Consider the following 23815-nt stretch of genomic DNA (forward strand, 5'->3'; position numbering starts at 1 on the left):
CCCCCTGCAGCACCCGGGTAACCAGGGTAAACATCGGGTTACTAAGTACAGGGCCGCGCTTAGTAACCCGATATTTACCCTGGTTACCATTGTAAAAGTTAAAAAAACCCCACTACATTCTCACATTCTGATGTCTGTCACGTCCCCCGGCGTCCACAGGGTTAAAACTGCTTTCGGCAGGAGCGCTGGTAATGCACGCGCTGCTGCCGAGAGCTTCCCTGCACTGAATGTGTCAGCGCCGGCCGTAAAGCAGAGCACAGTGGTGATGTCACCGCTGTGCTCTGCTTTACGGCCGGCGCTGACACAGTCAACCCTGTGGACGCCGGGGGACGTGACAGACATCACAATGTGAGTATGTACTGTTTTTTTTTTTTTACTTTTACAATGGTAACCAGGGTAAATATCGGGATACTAAGCGCGGCCCTGCACTTAGTAACCCGATATTTACCCTGGTTACAAGTGAATACATCGCTGGATCGGCGTCACACACGCCGATCCAGCGATGACAGCGGGTGATCAGCGACCAAAAAAAGGTCCTGATCATTCCCATCGACCAACGATCTCCCAGCAGGGGCCTGATCATTGATCGCTGTCACACATAACGAGATCGTTAGCGGGATCGTTGCTTACGTCACCAAAAGCGTGACGTTGCAACGATATCGTTAACGATATCGTTATGTGTGACTCAGCCTTTAGCCTCACTCTTCTCACTTGCCCTGTAGCAGTTTCAAGTGGGGTGATAGTTGGGGGGTTGATGTCACCATTGTATTGTCAGGTGACATCAAGCCCTGAGGTTAGTAATAGAGAGGGGTCAATAAGAAGTCCCCATTACTAACCCCATAGTCATATCGTATCTGACATCAGCACGAGCACGGTGGGAAATTTTCTTATGGCACTCGTGCTGACGTAAGAAAGGTGAAGTGAGTTAATTGGCTGTGAACTCCCAGGACCTGTCTGACGGCACAGCGCCCAGGAGAACTTTCTCACGCTCGAGGTGCCATCAGAAAGGTAATGAGTTCACAGGGAGACACTGAGCACTGCTCAGTGTCTCTGCTGGCTGACAGGCTATATGGTCGCATCATGCAACCATGCAGCCTGCCATCTAGATGTAGCAGAGCTAGACCCGTCATGGGACAAATGGATTCTCATCTTCTCTGCGGAAAGGTGAGGAATATTGTTCTTTGTTTTTTTTATCTCTTTTGCAGAAGACAATGGCGTCGGTGGAATAGGCGAGGTTGTAAGTATAATTTAATTAAGATTTATTAAAGGAATCTGTCATTCTTTCAATTAAAGGACTTTTGTGTGTGTGTGTGTGTGTTTTTATACGATAAGACTATGGTGTTAGTAATGGGGCGTCTTATTGACACCTCTCTATTACTAACCTCAGGGCTTGATGTCACCTGACAATACAAAGGTAACATCAACCCCCCAACTATCACCCCACTTGCTACCACTACAAGGCAAGTGGGAAGAGTGAGGCTAAGGCCGGAGACACACTGGTGCGAGAGACGGCCGAGTCTCGCTGGTTAAAAGCAAGCTGTGGCACCTGCATTCCGGATCTGAGCGTGCAGCTCCATGTATTGCTATGCAGCTGCATGCTCCGCTCCGGAGTGCAGGTGCCACAGCTTGCTTTTAACCAGCGAGACTCGGCCGTCTCTCGCACCAGTGTGTCTCCGGCCTAAGTGCCAGAATTGGCACATCTTAGAGATGCGACTTTTTGGGGGCAGCTGAGAGTTTTTAGCCTGGGAGGAAGCCAGTATCCATGGCCCATTCTTAGGCTATTAATCTTAGCCCACAGCTGTCTGCATAGCCTTTGCTGGTTATTAATTATAGGGGGACCCTACGTTATTTTTTTTAGGGTCCCCCATTTTAATAATCAGTAAAGGCTAAGTATACAGTTGTGAGCTAGGAAGCTCCATGGGTATTATCTCCTTCCCAGGCTATAAACATCACTGCTGGTTAAGAAAATTACGCAGAAGCCCATACCATTTTTTTTTTCAGAAAAATAATCTTTTATTAATTAAATACATGTACAGTAGACTGCACACACTGTACTAATTGTGCATGTTACTGACATCTGTATATCTGTCTATTCTATGTGTATTTACTGTATGTAATCCATCTATTCTATCCTGTCGGCTCCTGCTGTGATTTTACAGTATGTGGCTGCTGAATTGCCGGCTTTTCAGGTGTCACTGACATCTATATATCTATGTGTATATATCTATTCTATTCTAACCTAACACTCTGATTTTACTGTGCAGACGAATTGTCAGCTTTTATTCTATCTATCTGTTTTGAAAAATAGTTCCTTTGAATATGATGTGTAAATGACATAGAAAATATCTCTATGTAAAAGCTCATGTTAAAATCGCTTTGCAATCTGATAGCAATCGCACTGCATTTGGATGTAAATCGGATGCTAGGTGTGAAAAATCGAATTGTACTCGCATGACACTCGCATCACATTCGTGCGGCTCTTGGCAGTGAGAATTGGACCGATTTTTTTTTTTTTTTTATGTTTAGTGTGACTCCAGCCTCAGTCTCCTCCAAATTCTAGAAATGTCCCTGATTACTCTTTTAACTGTTTCTTGCCCCAAATTATTTGAATATAAATTAATTAAAAAGAACCAGATACTTTAACCCTTTTCCGACATCGTGTGTAATAGTATGCCGATGTCGTACTCCCTCCCTTTGATGTGGGCTCCGGCACTGAGCCCACACCTTTTCCAGCACATGTCAGCTGTTTTGAACAGGTGACATGTGCCTCTAAAAGCCATGGGTGGAATCACGATCCCCCCATGGCTGTTAACTAGTTAAATGCCGCTGTTAATCTCTGACAGCGGCATTTAACTTGCGCTTCCGGCAAGTGCGCCAGAAATCTCACCCATCGGTGACTCCGTCACATGATCGCGGGTCACCGATGGGTTGGCATGCCAACCAGAAGCCTCCAGCAGAGACCTCTATGGTTGTCATAGCCAGATTAATATGCGCGCCGCCTGAGGGTTGGCGCTCATAGCAAGTGAGCATTTCTGCTACATTTTCTGCCTGTATGTAGCAGAGCCGATCGTACAAGTGCAGCTTCTAGTCTCCCATGTAGACTATTAAAGCATGCAAAAAGTAAAAAATGTTTTAAAAAATATTTAAAAAATAAAAAAATATAAAAGATCAAATCACCCCCCTTTCGCCCCATTCAAAATAAAACAATTAAAAAAATCTCAAACATACACATATTTGGTATCACCGCATTCAGAATCACCTGATCTATCAATATAAAAAAAGAATTAACCCAATTGTTAAACGGCGTAATGATAAAAAAAAGTAAAAACGCCAGAATTATGTTTTTTATGTCAAAAGATCGTATCTGCACCAAAATGTTACCATTAAAAATATCAGCTCAGCGTGCAAAAAATAATCCCTTACCCAACTCGAGATCACAAAAAATGGAGACGCTACGGGTATCGGAAAATGGCGCAATTTATTTTCTTTTTAACAAATTTAGGAATCATTTTTCACCACTTAAATAAACAGGAACCTAGACATGTTTCGTGTCTATGAACTCGTAATGACCTGGAGAATCATAATTGCAGGTCAGTTTTAGCATTTGGTGAACATGGTAAAAAAACAAAAGAAAAAAAACAAAACAATTGTGGGATTGCACTTTTTTTTTGCAATTTCACAGCACTTGGAATTATTTTCCCGTTTTCCAGTACATGATATGGTAAAACCAATGGTGTCATTAAAAAGTACAATTCGTCCCACAAAAAAACAAGCCCTCACATGGCCATTTTGACAAAAAATAAAAAAGTTATGGCTCTGAGAAGGGGAGCAAAAAATGAAAATCCTAAATCAAAAATACCTCTGGTCGTTAATGGGATAAGATTCTAATTGCTAGTTTTGGTCTATAGACAATGGATTTCTCTATCTGCTCTTCGGGGCAGGAAAAAAATGATAAAAAAGAAAATATAGTAGTTTAGTGCTGGCAGGTCCCCTTTAAATAAAGTATTCCCTACAACATGTAATCTGCAAATTATACATTCATTGCTGTCTAAAATTCCAATACAATTTGTACTCACAATCATGTACATTATTAGAATACAGATAAAATGTCCCAAAGAAACTACCTGAAAAATTTGACCAAAAAGGAAGCTTGCTCTGGAAAGTCGAGGGCTGCTCTTGGAATCGCTCTGTGCATGCTCATCAGGTTGAAGGGCATTCTAGAGTAGTTAGGATACATTTTTTGTTACAAAAAGCAATAACATAGGGATTAACACATATTTTTAGTTCTCATTCATATGTTCAGATTTGCCTGTATCAGTTGCAGACTGCAACTGCATCTGAGAGCACTCCCGCTCACACCGCTGATTGGCAGCTTTCTGTATACACTGTGCATAGCCAGAAAGCTGCCAATCAGTGGTGAGGTCGGGGTTACACAGAGCATATGAGTATGACAAACTACATTCCAGCTGGTTTACCAGTCCTGTAATGATAATCTCTTGCAGTTAAAAATGTATTTTTATGATTTTTATCAAAACTACAGAAAGCAGCCAAGAACATGATACATTGCAGGAATCGGGGTCTCTGTCTCTATTTTATGCTGCTCTCAAATTAGGTGGCAAAAACCTGGTGACAGAATTACTTTAACCAGTTAGAATGGAGCGGCAGTGCGCCTGCTTGACCGTTGATCCATACAATCCCCATGTGGCTGTTGAAGGCTGCGCTCATCTTTTTCTGGCAGCCCTACAGAGAATGAATGGAGTGGAGGTCGGGCATCTGCCCTGCTGCTCAAAATTTGAAAGTACAAGTGGCCCAAAGGATAAACTAATTCCATGTTTAGCTGATGACTTCTGTTAACTGGACAACCTCTTTAAGGTGGCCCAATGGTGACCATATTACAAATGACGTGTCGCAGGACACATCCCTGTTATAGATTTTGCTTCAGAGCACATGAACTTTTTACATGCATATTAATATTACAATATATTGACTTCATTCTACAGGTATGATACCGGCATTGTCTCCAATATTTACTGCTGACTAGTCTACCAGTCTGGCTATGATGGCTAACATGTAATGGAGGTGCAGCACAAAAATGCACTTGTGCTAAACAACAGAAACGATGGCCAACCAACACAGAGATTTTCCATAGAGACTAAGAGGATTCTGTGTGGCACAAATTGGAGCATGCACTAGTCTTGTTTTGCAGACAAGAAACTAATAGTTTCAGTTATGTGGCATGACACATAGCACAGATCTGTACAAGGATGCAGACATATCCGCAATTTGTTGACTTGAGTGGTCTGAGAATTCACACGATTGTATGACCTCGGTGTTGAGTCATGTTCCCATATGTGAAAATACTCAATTTTTTAAGCTGAATTTTTATGCAGGTATCTCCACTGTCGTAAAGAAAAAATTATAAAATTCATTAAGACATCTCTGGAGAGGGGACATATCGCCCTCACATTGAATATATAGGATTAATTATAGCTGGGAAACTGAGAAAGAGCTGACACTTCAACTGCCATTGAAGTAGGACTTCCTGCCGTGAACAGGTAATTACGGCAGGGGATCTGATGAGAGGCAGCCACTAAGTCTAGGATTTGTATACATAGAGGTGGAAAAGTACAATTTCTAATGCAAGAACTTCCTCTGTTAAAGGAATTATCTCAGACTCTCTGGAGCCAGAGGTCAGTGATGATTATTGGGGTTTGCATCGATCTGATATTTGTGGGAGATATATTTTCGATGTTGAAGTGAGGGGACGAACATAACGCATCCACTCACATCACTGTAAGGCAAAACAAATTCTGGAGAATAGGGTCTTATCTGAGATACAATTGATTAGATAGATCAGATTCTACTCACCAATTTGAGCCGAAGGAAAGGCTCATAGATATATCCTGCTGCAGCAGATCCACCGGTCCACGCGTGACCAACAGAGGTAAAAAAAGGGGGTAAAACGTGGATTTAAACTGCGTTGCTGAATGATTCAAGGTCCAAATATGTAGCCATTAGATCGTGGATTTATTCAACGCGTTTCAAAGTACAAGACCTTCGTTTTACCCCCTTTTTTTTACCTCTGTTGGTCACGCGTGGACCGGTGGATCTTGTACTTTGAAACGCGTTGAATAAATCCACAATCTAATGGCTACATATTTGGCCCTTGAATCATTCAGCATCACAGTTTAAATCCACGTTTTACCCCCTTTTTTATCACTGTAAGGCAGGCAGAACACCTCCAACTTAATATCGAAAAGATGGATGATGCTATCCATGCCATGATTCATCTTTATAGAAATGTCAAATCGGGATAGGAAACACGACAATATCTTCCACCTGGGACCTCCAGGGGCGAAGACATCCTGAAAGTTGGGGATCTCATAAACTTCTAAATGACAGCACATCCCATGTCCAGTCCCCAATAACTGGCCTAATAGTGGAAACAGCCAAGGCCTCGCCAGTCAATTGCATAATTGTACTGATGATTGGAGTGGAGTTGCATCCCCTGACACATTGGTGGCAGTGGTGGGATCTGTGGGATCTACCTGGCTGTTCCCTGACAAATAAGTGCGTAATTTCTCCAGCTGTTCCCTGACATGCACCAAAGTTGTTGGCTGCTTTGATTATTACTGTGTTTTCACTTTTTTTGATACATGTTTGGTGCAGATTAACACACTTGGGACGATTCATCACTGCTTTTGTTTGTCTAGTTTTGTATTTTTTTCCACCTGTTTTTCAGTTCTTTATGTCATTGTCTGTTTTTTCAGTTCACCCTTTTGGGTTTGGTTAGGCTTTCCAAATTTTTTTTTGCCTGATTCATTCTTAGTTACTTTTTGAAAAGTCACATTATTTTGTACAAATGTAATCCAGTCACCCCTGAAGTGATTTTTTTGCATGTAATAAATTATGAAAAAATGTTGCAGCATTTTGTAAAAAGTGCAACCTTTTGCACTGTAAAATTAGAAATAAAGATGATTTTTCACACTGCGCAAAGTTCATGAACTGCGTAAACCATTTTTTAAAATTAGAATTAGGTGCAAAAAACAGCAACGAATACTGCAAGATAAAGAAAAAAGACTTCAAATGTTTAAATGGGGCTAATGTTTTTTTTTTTTTTTTTTTTTTTTTTTTTTAATACTTGCAGAAATAGTGCAGAAACACTAGAAGGCTGCACCGAAAAATAAAATTGTGTGTTTTACATGCATTTTCTTCAGGCTCCCAACAGAAGGCTATGGATAAAAAATGCACAGTTCAATAATGTCTTTAAATGCACAATAGGCAGGAGTTTTCATGAAATCTCATCTACTTTACGTGAACTGTTAAATGTATTAACTGATAAACTGTTAAAATCTATTGATTTTCTGCAAAAAATATATACAGCATTTCCAGTACTTTATATGGAAACATGATCTTAAGTCGCTGAGTCAGGAAGAGAGAAACAAAAGTATGTCTTATTAGGCCGGCGTCACACTAGCGAGTTTTACGGACGTATGAGAGGCGCAGAAAATACGGATTGCATACGGTACAATGATTCTCTATGGCCCAGCTCCTATCTGCAGTATTTTGCTGATCCGTATTATACGGTCTTGTACGGCTGTAGAAAATCACAGCATGCTGCGTTTGTCACCGTATTGCGCAAAAAAATTGCCAATGAAAGTCTATGGGGGCGAGAAAAATACGGATTACACACGGACCATGCGTGTGACTTGCGAGAAATACGCACCGGTGTTTTCTAGAAAAACCGGCAATTCAGTGTGGTGTACAGTAAAATCACACTGACAGAATAGAATAGGTAGAATAAATGTCTACACATACACAAAAATTCCCAGGCTTGAGTTCATATGAGGACATCCAGCAGAGGGCGCATCACCGCGACTCAAGGTAACTACAGGACATTCCCCTGCACTCCATTCATTCCCCGTATTTTTACAACCACGAGCACAGCTGCTTTAGCAGAGCTCCTGGGTGTAAAATGATTTAGCCCCTTCAGATGGATTTACATCGTGGAACTTGCCAGAACGACGGAAGGTATGGGATATTGTTGATTTTTTATTTTTCCTTTTTTACAGAATGAGGGTCTTCAAGTGGATTGAGAGTCTAATAAAATATTACAACACCCTGTGTCTTTATTTCATTAAAGTACTTTGTAATAAAGTGTGTGTTTTATTAACCATTTTGTACTATTGGATTAATAATGGATAGGTGTCATTATTGACGCCTCTCCATTATTAATCTGGCTTAATATTACAGTAGCAAGGTGACATTAACCCTTCATTACCCCATATCCCACCGCTACACGGGAGTGGGAAGAGAGTGGCCAAGTGCCAGAATAGGCACATCTTCCAGATGTGCCTTTTCTGGGGTGGCTGGGGGCAGGTGTTTTTAGCCAGGGGGGCCAATAACCATGGACCCTCTCTAGGCTATTAACCCCTTTCTGCCAGCTGACGGAATAGTACGTCAGCTGGCAGATCCCCTGCTTTGAGGTGGGCTCCGGCGGTGAGCCCACGTGAAAGCCGCGACATGTCAGCTGTTTTGTACAGCTGACATGTGCGCGCAATGAGCGCGAGCGGAATCGCGATCCGCCTGCACCCATTAACTAGTTAAATGCCGCCGTCAAGCGCTGACAGCGGCATTTAACTAGCGCTCCCGGCCGCGCGGCCGGAAGTGCTCGCACTGCTGACCCCCGTCACATGATCGGGGGTCAGCGGTGCATTGCCATAACAACCGGAGGTCTCCTTGAGACCTCTATGGTTGTTGATGGCCGATTGCTTTGAGCGCCACCCTGTGGTCGGCGTTCAAAGTACACCTGGATTTCTGCTACATAGAGGTGATCTGTACTTCACCTCTATGTAGCAGAGGCGATCGAGTTGTGCATGCTTCTAGCTTCCTATAGAGGCTATTGAAGCATGCCAAAATTAAAAAAAAAAAGTGTTTAAAAATATAAAAAATATATAAAAGTTCAAATCACCCCCCTTTCGCCCCAATCAAAATAAAACAAAAAAGATTCAAACATACACATATTTGGTATCGCCGCGTTCAGAATCGCCCGAACTATTAATAAAAACAAAGGATTAACCTGACCGTTAAATGGCGTAGCGAGAATAAAAATCAAAATGCCAAAATTACGTTTTTTTGGTCACCGCGACATTGCATTAAAATGCAATAACGGGCGATCAAAAGAACGTATCTACACCAAAATGGTATCATTAAAAACGCCAGCTTGGCACGCAAAAAATAAGCCCTCAGCTGACCCCAGATCACGAAAATTGGAGACGCTACGGGTATCGGAAAATCGCGCAATTTTTTTTAAAATTTTTTTTAGCACACTTTGGAATTTTTTTCCACCACTTAGATAAAAAATAATCTAGACATGTTAGGTGTCTATGAACTTGTAATGACATGGAGAATCATAATGGCAGGTTAGTTTTAGCATTTGGTGAACCTAGCAAAAAAGCCAAACAAAAAAACAGTGTGAGATTGCACTTTTTTTGCAATTTCATCACACTTGGAATTTTTTTCCCATTTTCTATTACACGGCATGGTAAAACCAATGGCATTGTTCAAAAGTACATCTCGTCCTGCAAAAAATAAGCCCTCACATAGCCATATTGACGGAAAAATAAAAAAGTTATGGCTCTGGGAAGGAGGGGAGCGAAAAATGAAAACGAAAAAAGCTCCGGGGGTGAAGGGGTTAATATCTGCCCTCAGTCACTGACTTTACCACTCTGGCGGAGAAAATTGCGCAGGAGCCCACGCCAATTTTTTCCGCGATTTAACCCTTTAATTTAATAGAGCGCCCAAATTTTGCACATGCACACTTCTAACATTAGTAGTGTGGAATATGCAAAAAAAAAGGGATATGAGATATACTATTACTCATTACTAGTGTTGAGCATTCCGATACTGCAAGTATCGGGTATCGGCCGATACTTGCTGTATCGGAATTTCCGATACCGAGATCCGATACTTTTGTGGTATCGGGTATCGGGTATCGCAACAACATTAATGTAATAATGTGTAAAAAAGAGAATTAAAATAAAAAATATCGCTATACTCACCTGTCCGACGCAGCCGGGACCTCAGCGAGGGAACCGGCAGCGTTGTTTGTTTAAATTTCGCGCTTTTACTTGGTTACGTGAAGTCCCGGCTTGTGATTGGTCAGGGCGGCCATGTTGCCGGGACGCGGACCAATCACAGCAAGCCGTGACGAAATTACGTCACGGCTTGCTGTGATTGGTCCGCGTCCCGGCAACATGGCCGCCATTAACCAATCACAAGCCGTGACGTCACGGGAGGCTGGACATGCGCGTATTTTGAAAAGCGCGCGTGTCCAGCCTCCAGTGACGTCCCGGCAACATGGCCGCCATTAACCAATCACAAGCCGGGACGTCACTGGAGGCTGGACACGCGCGCTTTTCAAAATACGCGCATGTCCAGCCTCCCGTGACGTCACGGCTTGTGATTGGTTAATGGCGGCCATGTTGCCGGGACGCGGACCAATCACAGCAAGCCGTGACGTAATTTCGTCACGGCTTGCTGTGATTGGTCCGCGTCCCGGCAACATGGCCGCCCTGACCAATCACAAGCCGGGACCTCACGTAACCAAGTAAAAGCGCGAATTTTAAACAAACAACGCTGCCGGTTCCCTCGCTGAGGTCCAGGCTGCGTCGGAGAGGTGAGTATAGCGATATTTTTTATTTTAATTCTTTCTTTTACACATTAATATGGTTCCCAGGGCCTGAAGGAGAGTTTCCTCTCCTTCAGACCCTGGGAACCATCAGGAATACCGTCCGATACCTGAGTCCCATTGACTTGTATTGGTATCGGGTATCGGTATCGGATTGGATCCGATACTTTGCCGGTATCGGCCGATACTTTCCGATACCGATACTTTCAAGTATCGGACGGTATCGCTCAACACTACTCATTACTATTACTGTATGTAACCATGTCTCATATCATGTCGGGTTTGGGAAGGAGAAATGAAAAGCCGGCAATTGAATTACCGGCTTTTATGCTATCTAGCGCTGAATTAAATATAAATACAGTATGTATATATATATATATATATATATATATATATACAGTATATATATATATGTGTGTGTGCCTCAATGACATATATATATATATATATAGATAGATAGATACTGTATATATGTTTTAACGAACATTTGAGCACATAAATTCATTAGATGTCGGTTTTGCAAGCCTGCTAGAAAATATCGCAGTACGGATGCCATACGGATTACATACGGAGGATGCCATGCGCAAAATACGCTGCCACACCCTGCCTACGGATGACATACGGATCACTATTTTGGGAACTTTTCTGCATATTACGGCCATAAAAAAACGGACCGTATTTTTATACGCTGAGTGTGACGCCGGCCTAATTCTCATGTTCACCTGCTGTAAAATATCTATCGAGTAGCAGACAGTTTTAAGTGAAAGCCTATGGGTAACGTATGCAACTGTATGGCATAAAACTGCATAGCTCTGAGCATCACATTTGACACATATGTAGAAAGATGTTCCCAGGATATAGTCACTGAACATAAAACATACAGAAACAGATGACTTTACCTTTACGACTCGCAATGTGTTGCTCGAACCTTCACTTTCATCCTTACTTCTTTGTATTAATCTTTGAAGCTTAACCAAAAATAATTGCTGAGCCCTAGTAAATGGAAAAAAGTTATTATAATGCAATTAAGGAAATATGATGGAAAAAAAAGCAGGTTTTGCTGAGTTTTTGCTGCGTTATTGCTGTGTTTTTATTGCTGTGTTTTTGTTGTCTCTTGTACAAGTTGATAAAGTTTAGTGGCCCAAAAAAGCAGGATTTACCTTCCTTAGGTTTTTGCTCCAAAAACGCAGCAAAAACTGATACCTGCGTTTTTTGCTGTGTTTTTGCTGCGTTTTTGCACTTACCCATTGTTTTCTATGGGTGAAAAGACGCTGCAAATATGCCGAAAAGACGCCGAGAGAAGTGGCATGCTGCAGTTTGCTAAAACACAGCAGTTTTCCAAATGAGTAAGGAAAATAAAACTGTGTGTGCATGAGATTTCCGTAATCTTGTAGACTTTGCTAGTACTGTAAAACGCAGCTGAAAATTTGCACTAAATACGTCAGCAAAAAAAAAAACGCAGGAAAAAAAGCAACGTGTGAACATAGCCTAAGGGTATGTGCACACGTCAGGATTTTGTCAGGATTTTTCATCAGGTTTTGTAGCCAAAACCAGGAGTGGGTGATAAATGCAGAATTGGAGCATATGTTTCTATTATACTTTTCCTCTAATTGTTCCACTCCTGGTTTTGGCTACAAATCCTGATGAAAAATCCTGACAAAATCCTGACGTGTGCACATAGCCTAACACCGTCCCTGCCTGTTAGGTAAATATCACTCACCTGCTGTAGCTAGGAATAGTCCCAGATTCCAGGTTTCTTTCAGTAAACGGATCCATCTTGGCACAAAGCCACTCGTATCTTCCCTGATGCATGGTGTCAAGAACATGGACAATTTCATCGCATTGTACAGACATTGTGCAGCTGTCCAAATGGTTAGAAATGTTTAGATTTAATCTGATGAAAAAAGAGTCTCCAGAACGAATTTTCCCTTCTTCAAGATCTTTTAGTAGTTTTCTATAACCTGATGAAAAGTAAAAACACAAGAATGCACAGGTACATTATGGTCTATACTGGCGTTCGGTAAGCAAGCTGTATATACTGTATAGCGAGCCCGCTAGGACCGTGGGGCACTCGGGCCTGGTCCGGTGGTCATTAAAGGGGTGGTCACGGTGGCAGCGACCCGGTCCGTGGCCCTGGGCGTATAAATTAAAGGAAAGGTCTTTAAGGCTGGGTTCACACTGCGTTAGTGTGACCCGTTTAACGGACTACATTACACCGCGGCATAACGCGGTGTAACGTAGTCCCTTAACGCCGCCATTGAATGCAAAGGCGGACGCATCGCTAGCGCACGCCCACAATGGGCGTGCGCTAGCGATGTGCCGTCATTGAGTGACGGACCCTGAGACGCGGGCTGCAGCGTTTCCGGGTCCGTCACTGCTAGGGCAGATAGAGCTAGCAGAGCTCTATCTGCGCTAGCGGGATGCAAACGCCGGCACTTGCGCTAGCAGCAGCCCGTTAGCGTATGTGCTGAACGGGCTGCTGCTAACGCAATGTGAACCTAGCCTAAAGGGGTTTTTAGGAATAAGAATGTTCGTGACACCACCTGTGGTATTCGGTCAGGGATGACCGACGCTGCTTAAAGGGGTCCACTGGGGGGATGTTATGGCAGCAGGGATGGTATGGCTTCCCACAGGTGAAGCTGGGTCCCCAGGGCTCCCGGTATAGTAGATAAAGATGGTGTAGTAAGAAACAGAAGACACAAGGTTGCAGTCTCTTTAGGCTACTTTCATACATCAGGTTTTCAGTGTCAGGCTAAATCCGTCGAATGTTGGAAAAACTGGATCCGGCGCAGATTGTGAAAAACTGATGTGATGGATCGGTTTTTTTTATGGATCCAGTTAGCCTATCTAGATTATTGGATAAAAAAAAAATGTGGAGCATGCTTAGTTAAAAAAAACGGATCAGGCCGCCGGATCTGCCTTTTTCCGGATCCGGCACCTTCCGGCTCCCATAGGCTTCCATTCTAGCAAACAGCCAGAAGCGCCGAATCCGGCGCTTCAGGCTTTTTCGCCAGAGACAAAAAACGTTGCTATGGACGTTTTTCAAGAAACCAGAAGCGGCACATTTGCCGGATCTGGCGAAAACTGGACGAAACGCAATGTCATCCGGTGCAATCCGGCACTAATACAAGTCTATGGGAAAAAAACCTGATCCGGCAGCAACATTCGCCTGATCCTTTTTTTTTTAAATTAGCCGGATTTAGCCTGACACTAAAAACCTGATGTGTGAAAGTACCCTTATGTAAGGCAGCCACAGTCCAGGGTACCAGATTACAGGTACTGGTATGGTCTGGCCCGCTTGGAAGCGACTCATGAATCCCCCTAGCCTGATGGTGTTGGAAGCCTTCCCTTCTGCGCTGTGTTGTAGTCCCTTGCTGCCTTAGGCCTCACACAAGGTCCTCACGTTCTCTCTGTCCCCCTTGTTGGTAGGACACTACCGCATGGCAGGTAACTCGTGCCTTTTTACAGGTGTCTCTCAAATGACTCTGGGCTCTATCTGATACTGTGCCTTCGGATGATAATGGTGGACAGGCGACCTGCAATTTCCTGTCCACCGGTTTCTGCCGTGGGGCAGAGTTACCCCCACAACCTTGGTCTTCCGGCTACCGGAATTCTGCGCTTTAGCGTGGAGGAAGCTCAGTCGCAGCTCCCCTCCAGCTCTTCACTTCTCCTGTTCTTCTCTTCCCCTTTCAGTCTCCTACAGACTGCTCTGTTCTTGTTCCTTCCAGGAACTGCAGCATCTCACGTGGCTGCACAGCCCCAGCTTTCCTATCAGACGCTCTCTGTCTGCTTCCACTCTCTTCACTCTCCTCTCACAGACTGAACTCCTTCCCTGTCTCTGACAGACTAACTAACTCCTCCCCCAGACCAGAATATGTATATATATCTATATCTAGGGAAGCTCCCCTGAAACCAGGTTCAGAGCTCCCCCTTCTGGCCTCGAGTCAGAACAGTGTTGTATGTGCTGAATACATGTTAAAGGGATCCTTTATTGCTTCCAAGCATGACATCACTCTCCCCGTGAGGAAAGCAATGCCACTGTAACAACCTGTTTCCTGGGGTGTTACATATACATGTCCCTGGACATAGGGCAATCACGTTTTCTCAGTGTTTAAGTGAACCTGCCCTGAAATTCATGCTGCTCAGACCACAGACAGTATGAATCAGTCCGGCTGCATTATTGCAGCCGTGTATGTTTTAATCTGAAACACTGCGTTGTTTCAGAGAAAATATTATTTGAACATCCACTTTCACTGTTTTATCACTAGAAGGCTGGCGTCACACTAGGCGTAAGACAATACGGTCCGTATTTTACGGCCGTAATATGCAGTAATTTTCCCAAAACACTGTTCCGTATTCAATGCGAGGATGCGATTTTTACGGACAAATGTATCCGTGTCTCATCCGTATGGCTTCCGTACGGCGATTTTTTTGCGCAGGCTTGCAAAATGGACAAATCATGGATCCATCGGCTAAAATATTCCTAAAAACATATATACAGTCTATATATATATATATATATATATATATATATATATATATATATATATATATATATATATATATATATGTCAGTGAGACACACATATATATATATATATATATATATATATATATATATTTATATTTAATTCAGCGCAAGACAGCATAAAAGCCGGTAATTCAATTGCCGGCTTTTGCTCTCTCCTTCACAAACCCGACAGGATATGAGACATGGTTTACATACAGTAAACCATCTCATATCCCTTCTTTTATTACATATTCCTCTTTACTAATGTAACAAGTGTCTGTGTGTAAAATTTTGAAGCTCTAGCTATTAAATTAAAGGGTTAAATCCCGGAAAAAATTGGCGTGGGCTCCCGCACAATTTTGTCCGCCAGAGTGGGAAAGCCAGTGACTGAAGGCAGATATTAATAGCCTAGGGAGGTACCATGGTTATGGGACCCCCCCTGGCTAAAAACATCTGCCCCAGCCACCCCAGAAAAGGCACATCTGGAAGATGCGCCTATTCTAGCACTTTGCCTCTCTCTTCCCACTCCCGTGTAGCGGTGGGATATGGGGTAATGAAGGGTTAATGTCACCTTGCTATTGTAAGGTGACATTAAGCCAGGTTAATAATGGAGAGGCGTCAATTATGACACCTTTCCATTATTAATCCAATAGTATAAAATGGTTAATAAAACACACACACACACATTATTAAAAAGTATTTTAATGAAATAAAGACACAGGGTGTTTTAATATTTTATTATACTCTCAATCCACCTGAAGACCCTTGTCATCTGAAATAAAGTTAAACAAAACAAACAAAAATATTCCATACCTTCTGTCGATCAGTCATGTCCCACGCTGTAAATCCATCTGAAGGGGTTAAATCATTTTACACCCAGGAGCTCTGCTAATGCAGCTGTGCTCCTGTCTGTAAAATTTGGTGAATGAATGGAATGCAGGGGAATGTCCTATAGTTACCACGAGTCGCGGTCATGCGCTCTCTGCAGGATGAACTCATATGAACTGGACCGTGGGAACTTTTCAGAAAAGTTCCCACGGTCCAGTTCATATGAGTTCATCCAGCAGACTTTGTCCCTCTTTCCCATCTTCAAAAGTTGGGAGGTATGTTAAAAGTAGTAGGGGCACAACAAAATAGTTTTGCCTAGGGCGCCGTAATCTCTCGGGCCGGCCCAGTCCGCAACATGTGTACGTAGCCTGGAGGGGTTAAAGCTGGCCATACACAAATGATTAATGCTGGTAGAACATGATGATTTGGGGGGCATACACGGTAATGTGTATGGGGACCTTCTAATTCTCCCCAGATAGATTTTTTTTTTAGAGCAAAAGCAGTATAATTTAAAGATCGGATCCTTTTGTTGACAGCTCAGATACGCTGCCACCAGGGATGTCTGATTATTGTGAATCTTGTATTGCTACTTGTTCAATTAGGAGCTTACAGTAGAAATGTATGAGACATTTAATTACCGTAGTGGTTATTTGTACATGATTTTATAATGTAAAGATAAAGAAGAGACAGAAATTGTGTCGGAATTTTCTTTACCTTCATCGTTAACTTTATAGTGCACAGTAACAGGTCCTTTACATCTCTGTATAGTCCAGTGAGCTTCTTCTTTTGTACATACATCCATGGGAACAGATTGTTTTCTTCCTTTAATACAGCCATCCAGCTGCAAGAATAAAGATAATAATTTGGGATCAGATAACAATTTAATTTCTCTAAAACCTCTCACTTCCTTTTTTTTTTTTAACAACATAGACTTCTCTCAAATCAGCAGGGGAAATGTGCCGAAGATTAGTGTAATCTTCTCTTTATCGCAGCCTATCTGCTTCATATCTCAGTGGAGCGGGGTGCCAGCACTTTGCTGAGCCACTGATATGTCTAACGCTCTAATGGCCATACTGATTTAGACCGACCATGACTATCTTCAGGTGCTAAAAAGGAAGCACCTGCAGGTGTGGCCACCAAAGTCTAGATTATCACCAAATGTTACAAACATTGTACATATTACAAAAATCTTGGAGCAAATATTTTATTCCATAAATTTCTATATATTTCTACTTTTTTTTATACACTCCTCGAGATCCCATGCATGCACAAAGTTATGCTGGGAGCAGCCGCCACTGGATGGAGCTCCAGAGACTTATGTGTAATGCCTAAAGGGAAGCTGTTGAGTCAGATAACGCTATTTAGCTGCAGATATAGGGTTATTCTGCAGGTTTATAGTGATAGGAAGGTGACACTTGGAAGAAAATTAACTTTATTCCTCCAGGGAGCCACCAGCTTTCAGTCATGCAGGCGCACCGATGTGACTCACCCCACACATAACTGAGAGCGGTGTCTGTAAGCATGCTCTGGCACTGACTGACAACTCACGGACCGCGGTCCCATGCTCTGGGCATAGCTGCCTATCAGACAAGTGCCGGGCGTGCTTGAAGCCATTGCTCTCAGTGCTGTGAGCAGTGGCTATAGCCACACCAATTCATTTTCCCCAGGTCCGCACTTTCAGTAAGACAGCCAGGCAACTTTCGAATAAGGCCAGGATCACACATGCGAGAAATACGTCCGAGCATTGCCGCCGTCACTCAGGAGCGGAGAGTGCGGCCGCATAGCAATACATGCAGCCGCACGCTCCGCTCCAGAGAGACGGCGGCAATGCCGGGTATTACCATGCGAGACTCGGCTGTATTTCTCACATGTGTGATCCCGGCCTAATGCTATTAATTTGCAGATTAACCCTATATCTACAGTTTGATATCATTATCCGACCCGACAAGTTCCTATTACAGAGGAACAGGTCCAAGGTGACCAGTTTTTGTACATATTTAGTTCCCGTTGCTCCCATGTTAATTTTTGCATTATTTTTAAATCCACCATACAATTTCTATAGATATGGCTCTTTTTATTTAGTGCTGATTATTAGGACCTTTACCAAGGGGAGAGTGGGGGTGACACACTGGATTCTCTGGGGGCATTTCTTTAGGCTGCATTATTACACTATGAGCCACACCCCCTTGGAAAAGATAGTAAAAATTAGCACTAAGTAAAAAGGACCATATCTCTGTAACCGTATGGTGGAGTTTAAAAAAACTGCTCAAAAGCAATAAAATAAGAGCAGGAACTGGCCACTTTTGAGCTGATGACGGGTCCTTATTAATCACTGAGTGCTACTGTACGTATAACACTACCCCGCACCATCCTTGGGTGGGCACAGCATATTACATCTTACATTTATGTCCATGCAAGGGAAATAGGGTTCTGTATCACAAATACATTAAAAAAAACAAGTCTCTGCCAGCAATGAAGAAATACAAAAAATTAATCGGCATAGACTGCCAAAGATATATAGATATAAAAATGGTGAAGATTCACTTAAAATATGGATGCCACGTTTACTAATAAAATTCAAATAAAACATTTAATATTGAAATGTTTGTGTTCTAAAACATTGTACCTAGGTAACAAGTGATCCACATTGTGCTCTGATCTTGGAGCTCATTTGATAATACCCCCAACACTATGTATAGTCTTCACGTCTTATATTAAAGGGGTTCTCTAGGAATAGAAAATTGCATAACTAAAGGAAATGTCAGTGTGATGCCCCATGGTCCTGGTTGTCACAGTGGCATTGCATTCTCCACGGGGAGAGTGATGTCACACTTGGAAGCGATGAAGGATATCTTTCACCAGGTAATCACATACACACAACACGTTCACACTCCAGGCCAGAAGGGAGAGCTCTAAACCTGGTTTAGGGTGAACTCCCCTATAAATACATTCTGGTCTGGAGGGAAAGAGTCAGTTAGTGAGGATTCTGTCAGAGGACAGAGACAAGGGCAGACAGACATAGAGTGTCAGAAGGTCTGAAGGGGCCATGTAGTCTGAGGTACTACAGCTCCTGGAGAAAAGAGAACTTAGAAAGAACGAACAGCTTGTGGAAAGTGTGCAGGAGAGTGATACCAGCGGAGCAGAGCAGTGAATTAGCTACCTCCCTGGCTGGCGCAGATTCCAGTAGCCAGAAGACCGTGGCCATGCTGAACTCTAAGTGGCATAGCTGAAACCAGCAGGACAGCTGAACTTCAAATTACCTGTCCGCCTTTACACCCAGGAGACACAGTGATACTTATAGAGCCTGGGTCATGATAGAGACCATGTAAAAAGGCCTGCTTCACCTGTCATACGGGTTGTGTCCTAACCTTTATGGGGGACAGAGAGGAACTGTGAGGACCTTATCAGAAGCCATAGGCAGTAAGGGACTACAACACCACCGCGCTTTGAGGAAGGCTTTCATTTCCACCTGGTGAAGGGGACTCTGGATTCGCTTCCAAGCCAGCCGGACTCTGCCTGTCCTGTGATATGGTGCCCTGGACTGCGGTTGCCTGAAGCTTTAGTAAACCAGGTAAAGAGACTGTAAACCTATGTCCTCGTTCTTCACTGCACTTCTCACTATCTTCACCTATACACCGGGAGCCCTGGAGACATACTTCACCTGTGGGAAGTTATACCATCTAGCTGCCATACCATCACCCCAGAGGACCCCTTTAAGCAGCTCTACTGACCAAATACCACAGATGGCGTTACGAACATAAACTTTAATCAATATCCCTTTTTCATGGGCGCACGGGCCATGACACGTCCCTTTATATACTGGACCCTGTACCGAGTACCCCATGGCCCTGGTGGGCGTTCTATTTTGGCATCACGAACAGGATGGACCGACCCATTGGAATGGGCCCTGTGCATCATGGATTATAATGGACTGTGTAAAATTGATTAATGGCTGCCATTGCTGCACCACAGGGCGGATAAAGGAGGAAGATGTGTTGCCATGGGTGGAGTTCAAGAACCGGCGCGAAAGCTGGATCCACCCCCTACAGAGACTGTAATGCCAATAAAACATGTCCGTCACCAGGACGGGTCCACCCCCTGAAGATGGCCGGCGGGAAAGTGGAGCAGAGATTGCCCACGAAATGGAGGAAAGAAGGAGGAAGACACGGGAAAGCATGGCCGCAGCATGGCTGCACGCTACCCAGTAACTGCATTGGTGGACAACAGTGGAGAGCCGCTGGGATCTCCAGAGAGCAGAGAGGGTATCCCCGGTCAGCAGCTGCAAGAAACCACTGACCTGATGATCACCATGGATCCGGAGCTCCTCGGCGCAGAGATAGAGGAGCTGGCCTGACGACCCTGCGGATCCAGATGACAGCGTTGACCGCATGCTAGGAGTTCCTGATCCGGAGGTTGAAGACCGCACCACTTCAGACAGTACCACCACCGCTCACAGCCCCAGCGGAGCCGGGAGGAGCGATGCTCCTGCAGGAGTTGGCACCGATGGAAGATCCAGAGCCTGCACCTGTAACCCCGATGGAGCCAGAAAGTAAGGCACCGCCGGAAAGCGAGATGCTGCAAACAGATGACAACGCCGCAGCACAAGGCCCTGCAGCCCGTGGACCAGGCGCAGGAGAGTGATACTGACCCCAGCGGAGGAGGAGAAGGACACCGGTGAGACACATAAGCAAACTGCCCCAGTAGCTGCAGACACCCTAGTGGGACCCTTAGAACCCCTGCCGACTTTATCACCTAGCCAGATAGTCACGTTACAGTAACATGGGACCACATGATAGACATACGACATGATTTAACTGACCCAATGATACCAGAATTATCACCCGTGAAGGTGTACAGACCAAAAGAAGCCATATGCTGGAAGCACCCAAAAACTGACCTTATGGGATTCCCAGTAGAGGCCCATACAGCAGCTAACTGTGTGGAAATACTAGCAAAAACCAGGTCCCACAAAGCTAAACCTGCAGACAGAGGACCATTAAGATCAGGATATCATGCCCTACAATGTAAAAAGGTGCTCAGGACAAGTCCATATCCGTATAGCCACTGAAAGTGGAGTGCATACCCAGGCTACACCAACTCCTATTGATGGACTGTTTCCTATTGAGTCACCAGTTGTGACATCTGCCAAAAGACTTTCCCAGTCAGGAAGCTGTGCACACCAGTACTTGCCCTGGAAGAATAATTAAACAGACATTCGACTGCGTGAAAGTAATGTATATAGCGTTTATTTGATGTTTTCTTTCCAGTTTGAAAAGGACAATAGGGTAATGGACGACAATTACCTGAAAACTTCCTTGTAAATAGTTGGCACCCTCCGGTGCACCTTGATTCTACCCACTTTGCCGGCATGGGTAGGGCCTTGTTTACCCTGCTTTGCTTTAACAGGCCAGAAGCAGAACTGTATGGCATAGCGGAGACCAGGACTGGTCAATACGCCTTTGTATATAAATGTTTGCACTTTTACCTGTGTGCACATATGTTATTGTTTATGCAACGTTCAAGAGACCGCACCTCCCATAAAGGGATGTCTAAGTTAATTTGTTGAAATGCATTTCCAAAAATTTTTGTATGTCTTTTATTATCATGTAATAATTGTTGTTTCCCTTTCACAGTCCAGGAGTACTGGATTTAATGGGGGGGGGGGGAGTGTGATGCCGCAGGGTCCTGGTCATCACAGTGGCATTGCTTTCTCCATGGGGAGAGTGATGTCTCAAGATCGCATCTCACCACCTGTGCACTTGACCCGCTCCCATCCCGCCTCATCCCAAACCTCACCATAGTCTTCATCCCAACCCTAACCCATCTCTTCAACCTATCACTAACAACTGGTGTTTCCTCTCAAGCTTTAAACATGCCTCCATCACACCTATCCTCAAAAAGCCCTCTCTTGACCCATCCACTGTATCTAGCTATCGCCCTATATCACTTCTCCCTTATGTCTCCAAACTACTGGAACAACACGTTTACCTTCAACTGTCCTCCCATCTCTCTTCTTGCTCCCTCTTTGACCGCTTACAATCTGGCTTCCGGTCACACCACTCCACTGAAACTGCCCTAACTAAGGTCACCAACGACCTCTTAACCGCCAAGAGCAAGCGACACTACTCTGTTCTCCTCCTCGACCTGTCGGCTGCCTTTGACACAGTGGACCATTCCCTATTATTACAGACCCCCTCATCCCTTGGCATCACAGACTTGGCCCTATCCTGGATCTCATCATACCTAACAGACTGGACATTCAGCGTCTCCCACTCACACACCACCTCCTCACCTCGTCCCCTATCTGTCGGAGTCCCACAAGGTTCAGTCCTTGGGCCCCTGCTCTTCTCCATTTACACCTTTGGCCTGGGACAGCTCATAGAATCTCATGGCTTTCAGTATCACCTCTATGCTGATGACACACAGATCTACATCCCTGGACCAGATATAACCTCCCTACTAACCAGAATCCCTCAATGTCTGTCCACTATTTCATCCTTCTTCTCCGCTAGATTTCTGAAACTTAACATGGACAAAACAGAATTCATCATCTTTCCCCCATCTCACGCGACCCCCCCAACGAACCTAACCATTACAGTAAATGGCTGCCCACTCTCCTAAGTCCCACAAGCTCGCTGCCTCGGGGTAATCCTTGACGCTGATCTCTCCTTCAAACCACATATGCAAGCCCTTTCCACTTCCTGCCGACTTCAACTCAAAAATATTTCACGAATCCGTTCATTCCTCAACCAAGAATCTGCAAAAACCCTAGTCCATGCCCTCATCATCTCTCGCCTTGACTACTGCAACCTCCTGCTCTGTGGCCTCCCCTCGAACACTCTCGCACCCCTCCAATCTATTCTAAACTCTGCTGCCCGACTAATCCACCTGTCCCCCCGCTATTCCCCTGCCTCTCCCCTCTGTCAATCCCTCCACTGGCTCCCCATTGCCCAGAGACTCCAGTACAAAACCCTAACCATGACATACAAAGCCATCCACAACCTGTCTCCTCCATACATCTGTGACCTCGTCTCCCGATACTTACCTACAAGCAACCTCCGATCCTCACAAGATCTCTTCTACTCCCCTCTTATCTCCTCTTCCCACAATCGCATACAAGATTTCTCTCGCATATCACCCTTACTCTGGAACCCTCTACCACAACACATCAGACTCTCGCCTACCATCGAAATCTTCAAAAAGAACCTGAAGACCCACCTCTTCCGACAAGCCTACAACCTGCAGTAACCACCGATCAACCAAACCGCTGCATGACCAGCTCTATCCTCACCTGCTGTATTCTCACCCATCCCTTGTAGATTGTGAGCCTTCGCGGGCAGGGTCCTCACTCCTCCTGTACCAGTTATGACTTGTATTGTTTAAGATTATTGTACTTGTTTTTATTATGTATACCCCTCCTCACATGTAAAGCGCCATGGAATAAATGGCGCTATAACAATAAATAATAATAATAATAATAATAATAATAATAATGTCACGCTTGGAAGCGATGAAGAATATACTTCACCAGGTAATCACATACACACAACACGTTCACACTCCAGGCCAGAAGGGGAGCTCTAAACCTGGTTTAGGGTTAACTCCCCTATAAATACATTCTGGTCTGAAGGGAAAGAGTCAGTTAGTGAGGACAGAGACGAGGGCAGACAGACAAAGTGTCAGAAGGTCTGAAGGGGCCATGTAGTCCCAGGTACTACAGCTCCTGGAGAAAAGAGAACTTAGAAAGAACGAACAGCTTGTGGAAAGTGTGCAGGAGAGAAAAGGCA

The 23815-nt window shown here is 44.1% G+C and overlaps 1 protein-coding gene across 4 annotated transcripts in view; it reads right to left on the reverse strand.

The window, feature by feature from the left end:
- CARD11 (caspase recruitment domain family member 11) overlaps positions 1–23815 on the reverse strand; it is a 213319-nt gene that overhangs the window by 13883 nt on the left and 175621 nt on the right. For all 4 annotated transcript variants that reach the window (XM_077275336.1, XM_077275337.1, XM_077275335.1 and 1 more), the window contains 4 exons: positions 16743–16869; positions 12411–12651; positions 11590–11683; positions 4125–4217 (listed from right to left, as the gene is read on the reverse strand). In XM_077275336.1, the coding sequence (XP_077131451.1) occupies positions 4125–4217; positions 11590–11683; positions 12411–12651; positions 16743–16869 (555 nt within the window). The remainder of the gene's footprint in view (positions 1–4124; positions 4218–11589; positions 11684–12410; positions 12652–16742; positions 16870–23815) is intronic.

Source organism: Ranitomeya variabilis, chromosome 7, assembly GCF_051348905.1.
Source record: "Ranitomeya variabilis isolate aRanVar5 chromosome 7, aRanVar5.hap1, whole genome shotgun sequence".
NCBI classification, from domain to species: Eukaryota; Metazoa; Chordata; class Amphibia; order Anura; family Dendrobatidae; genus Ranitomeya; species Ranitomeya variabilis.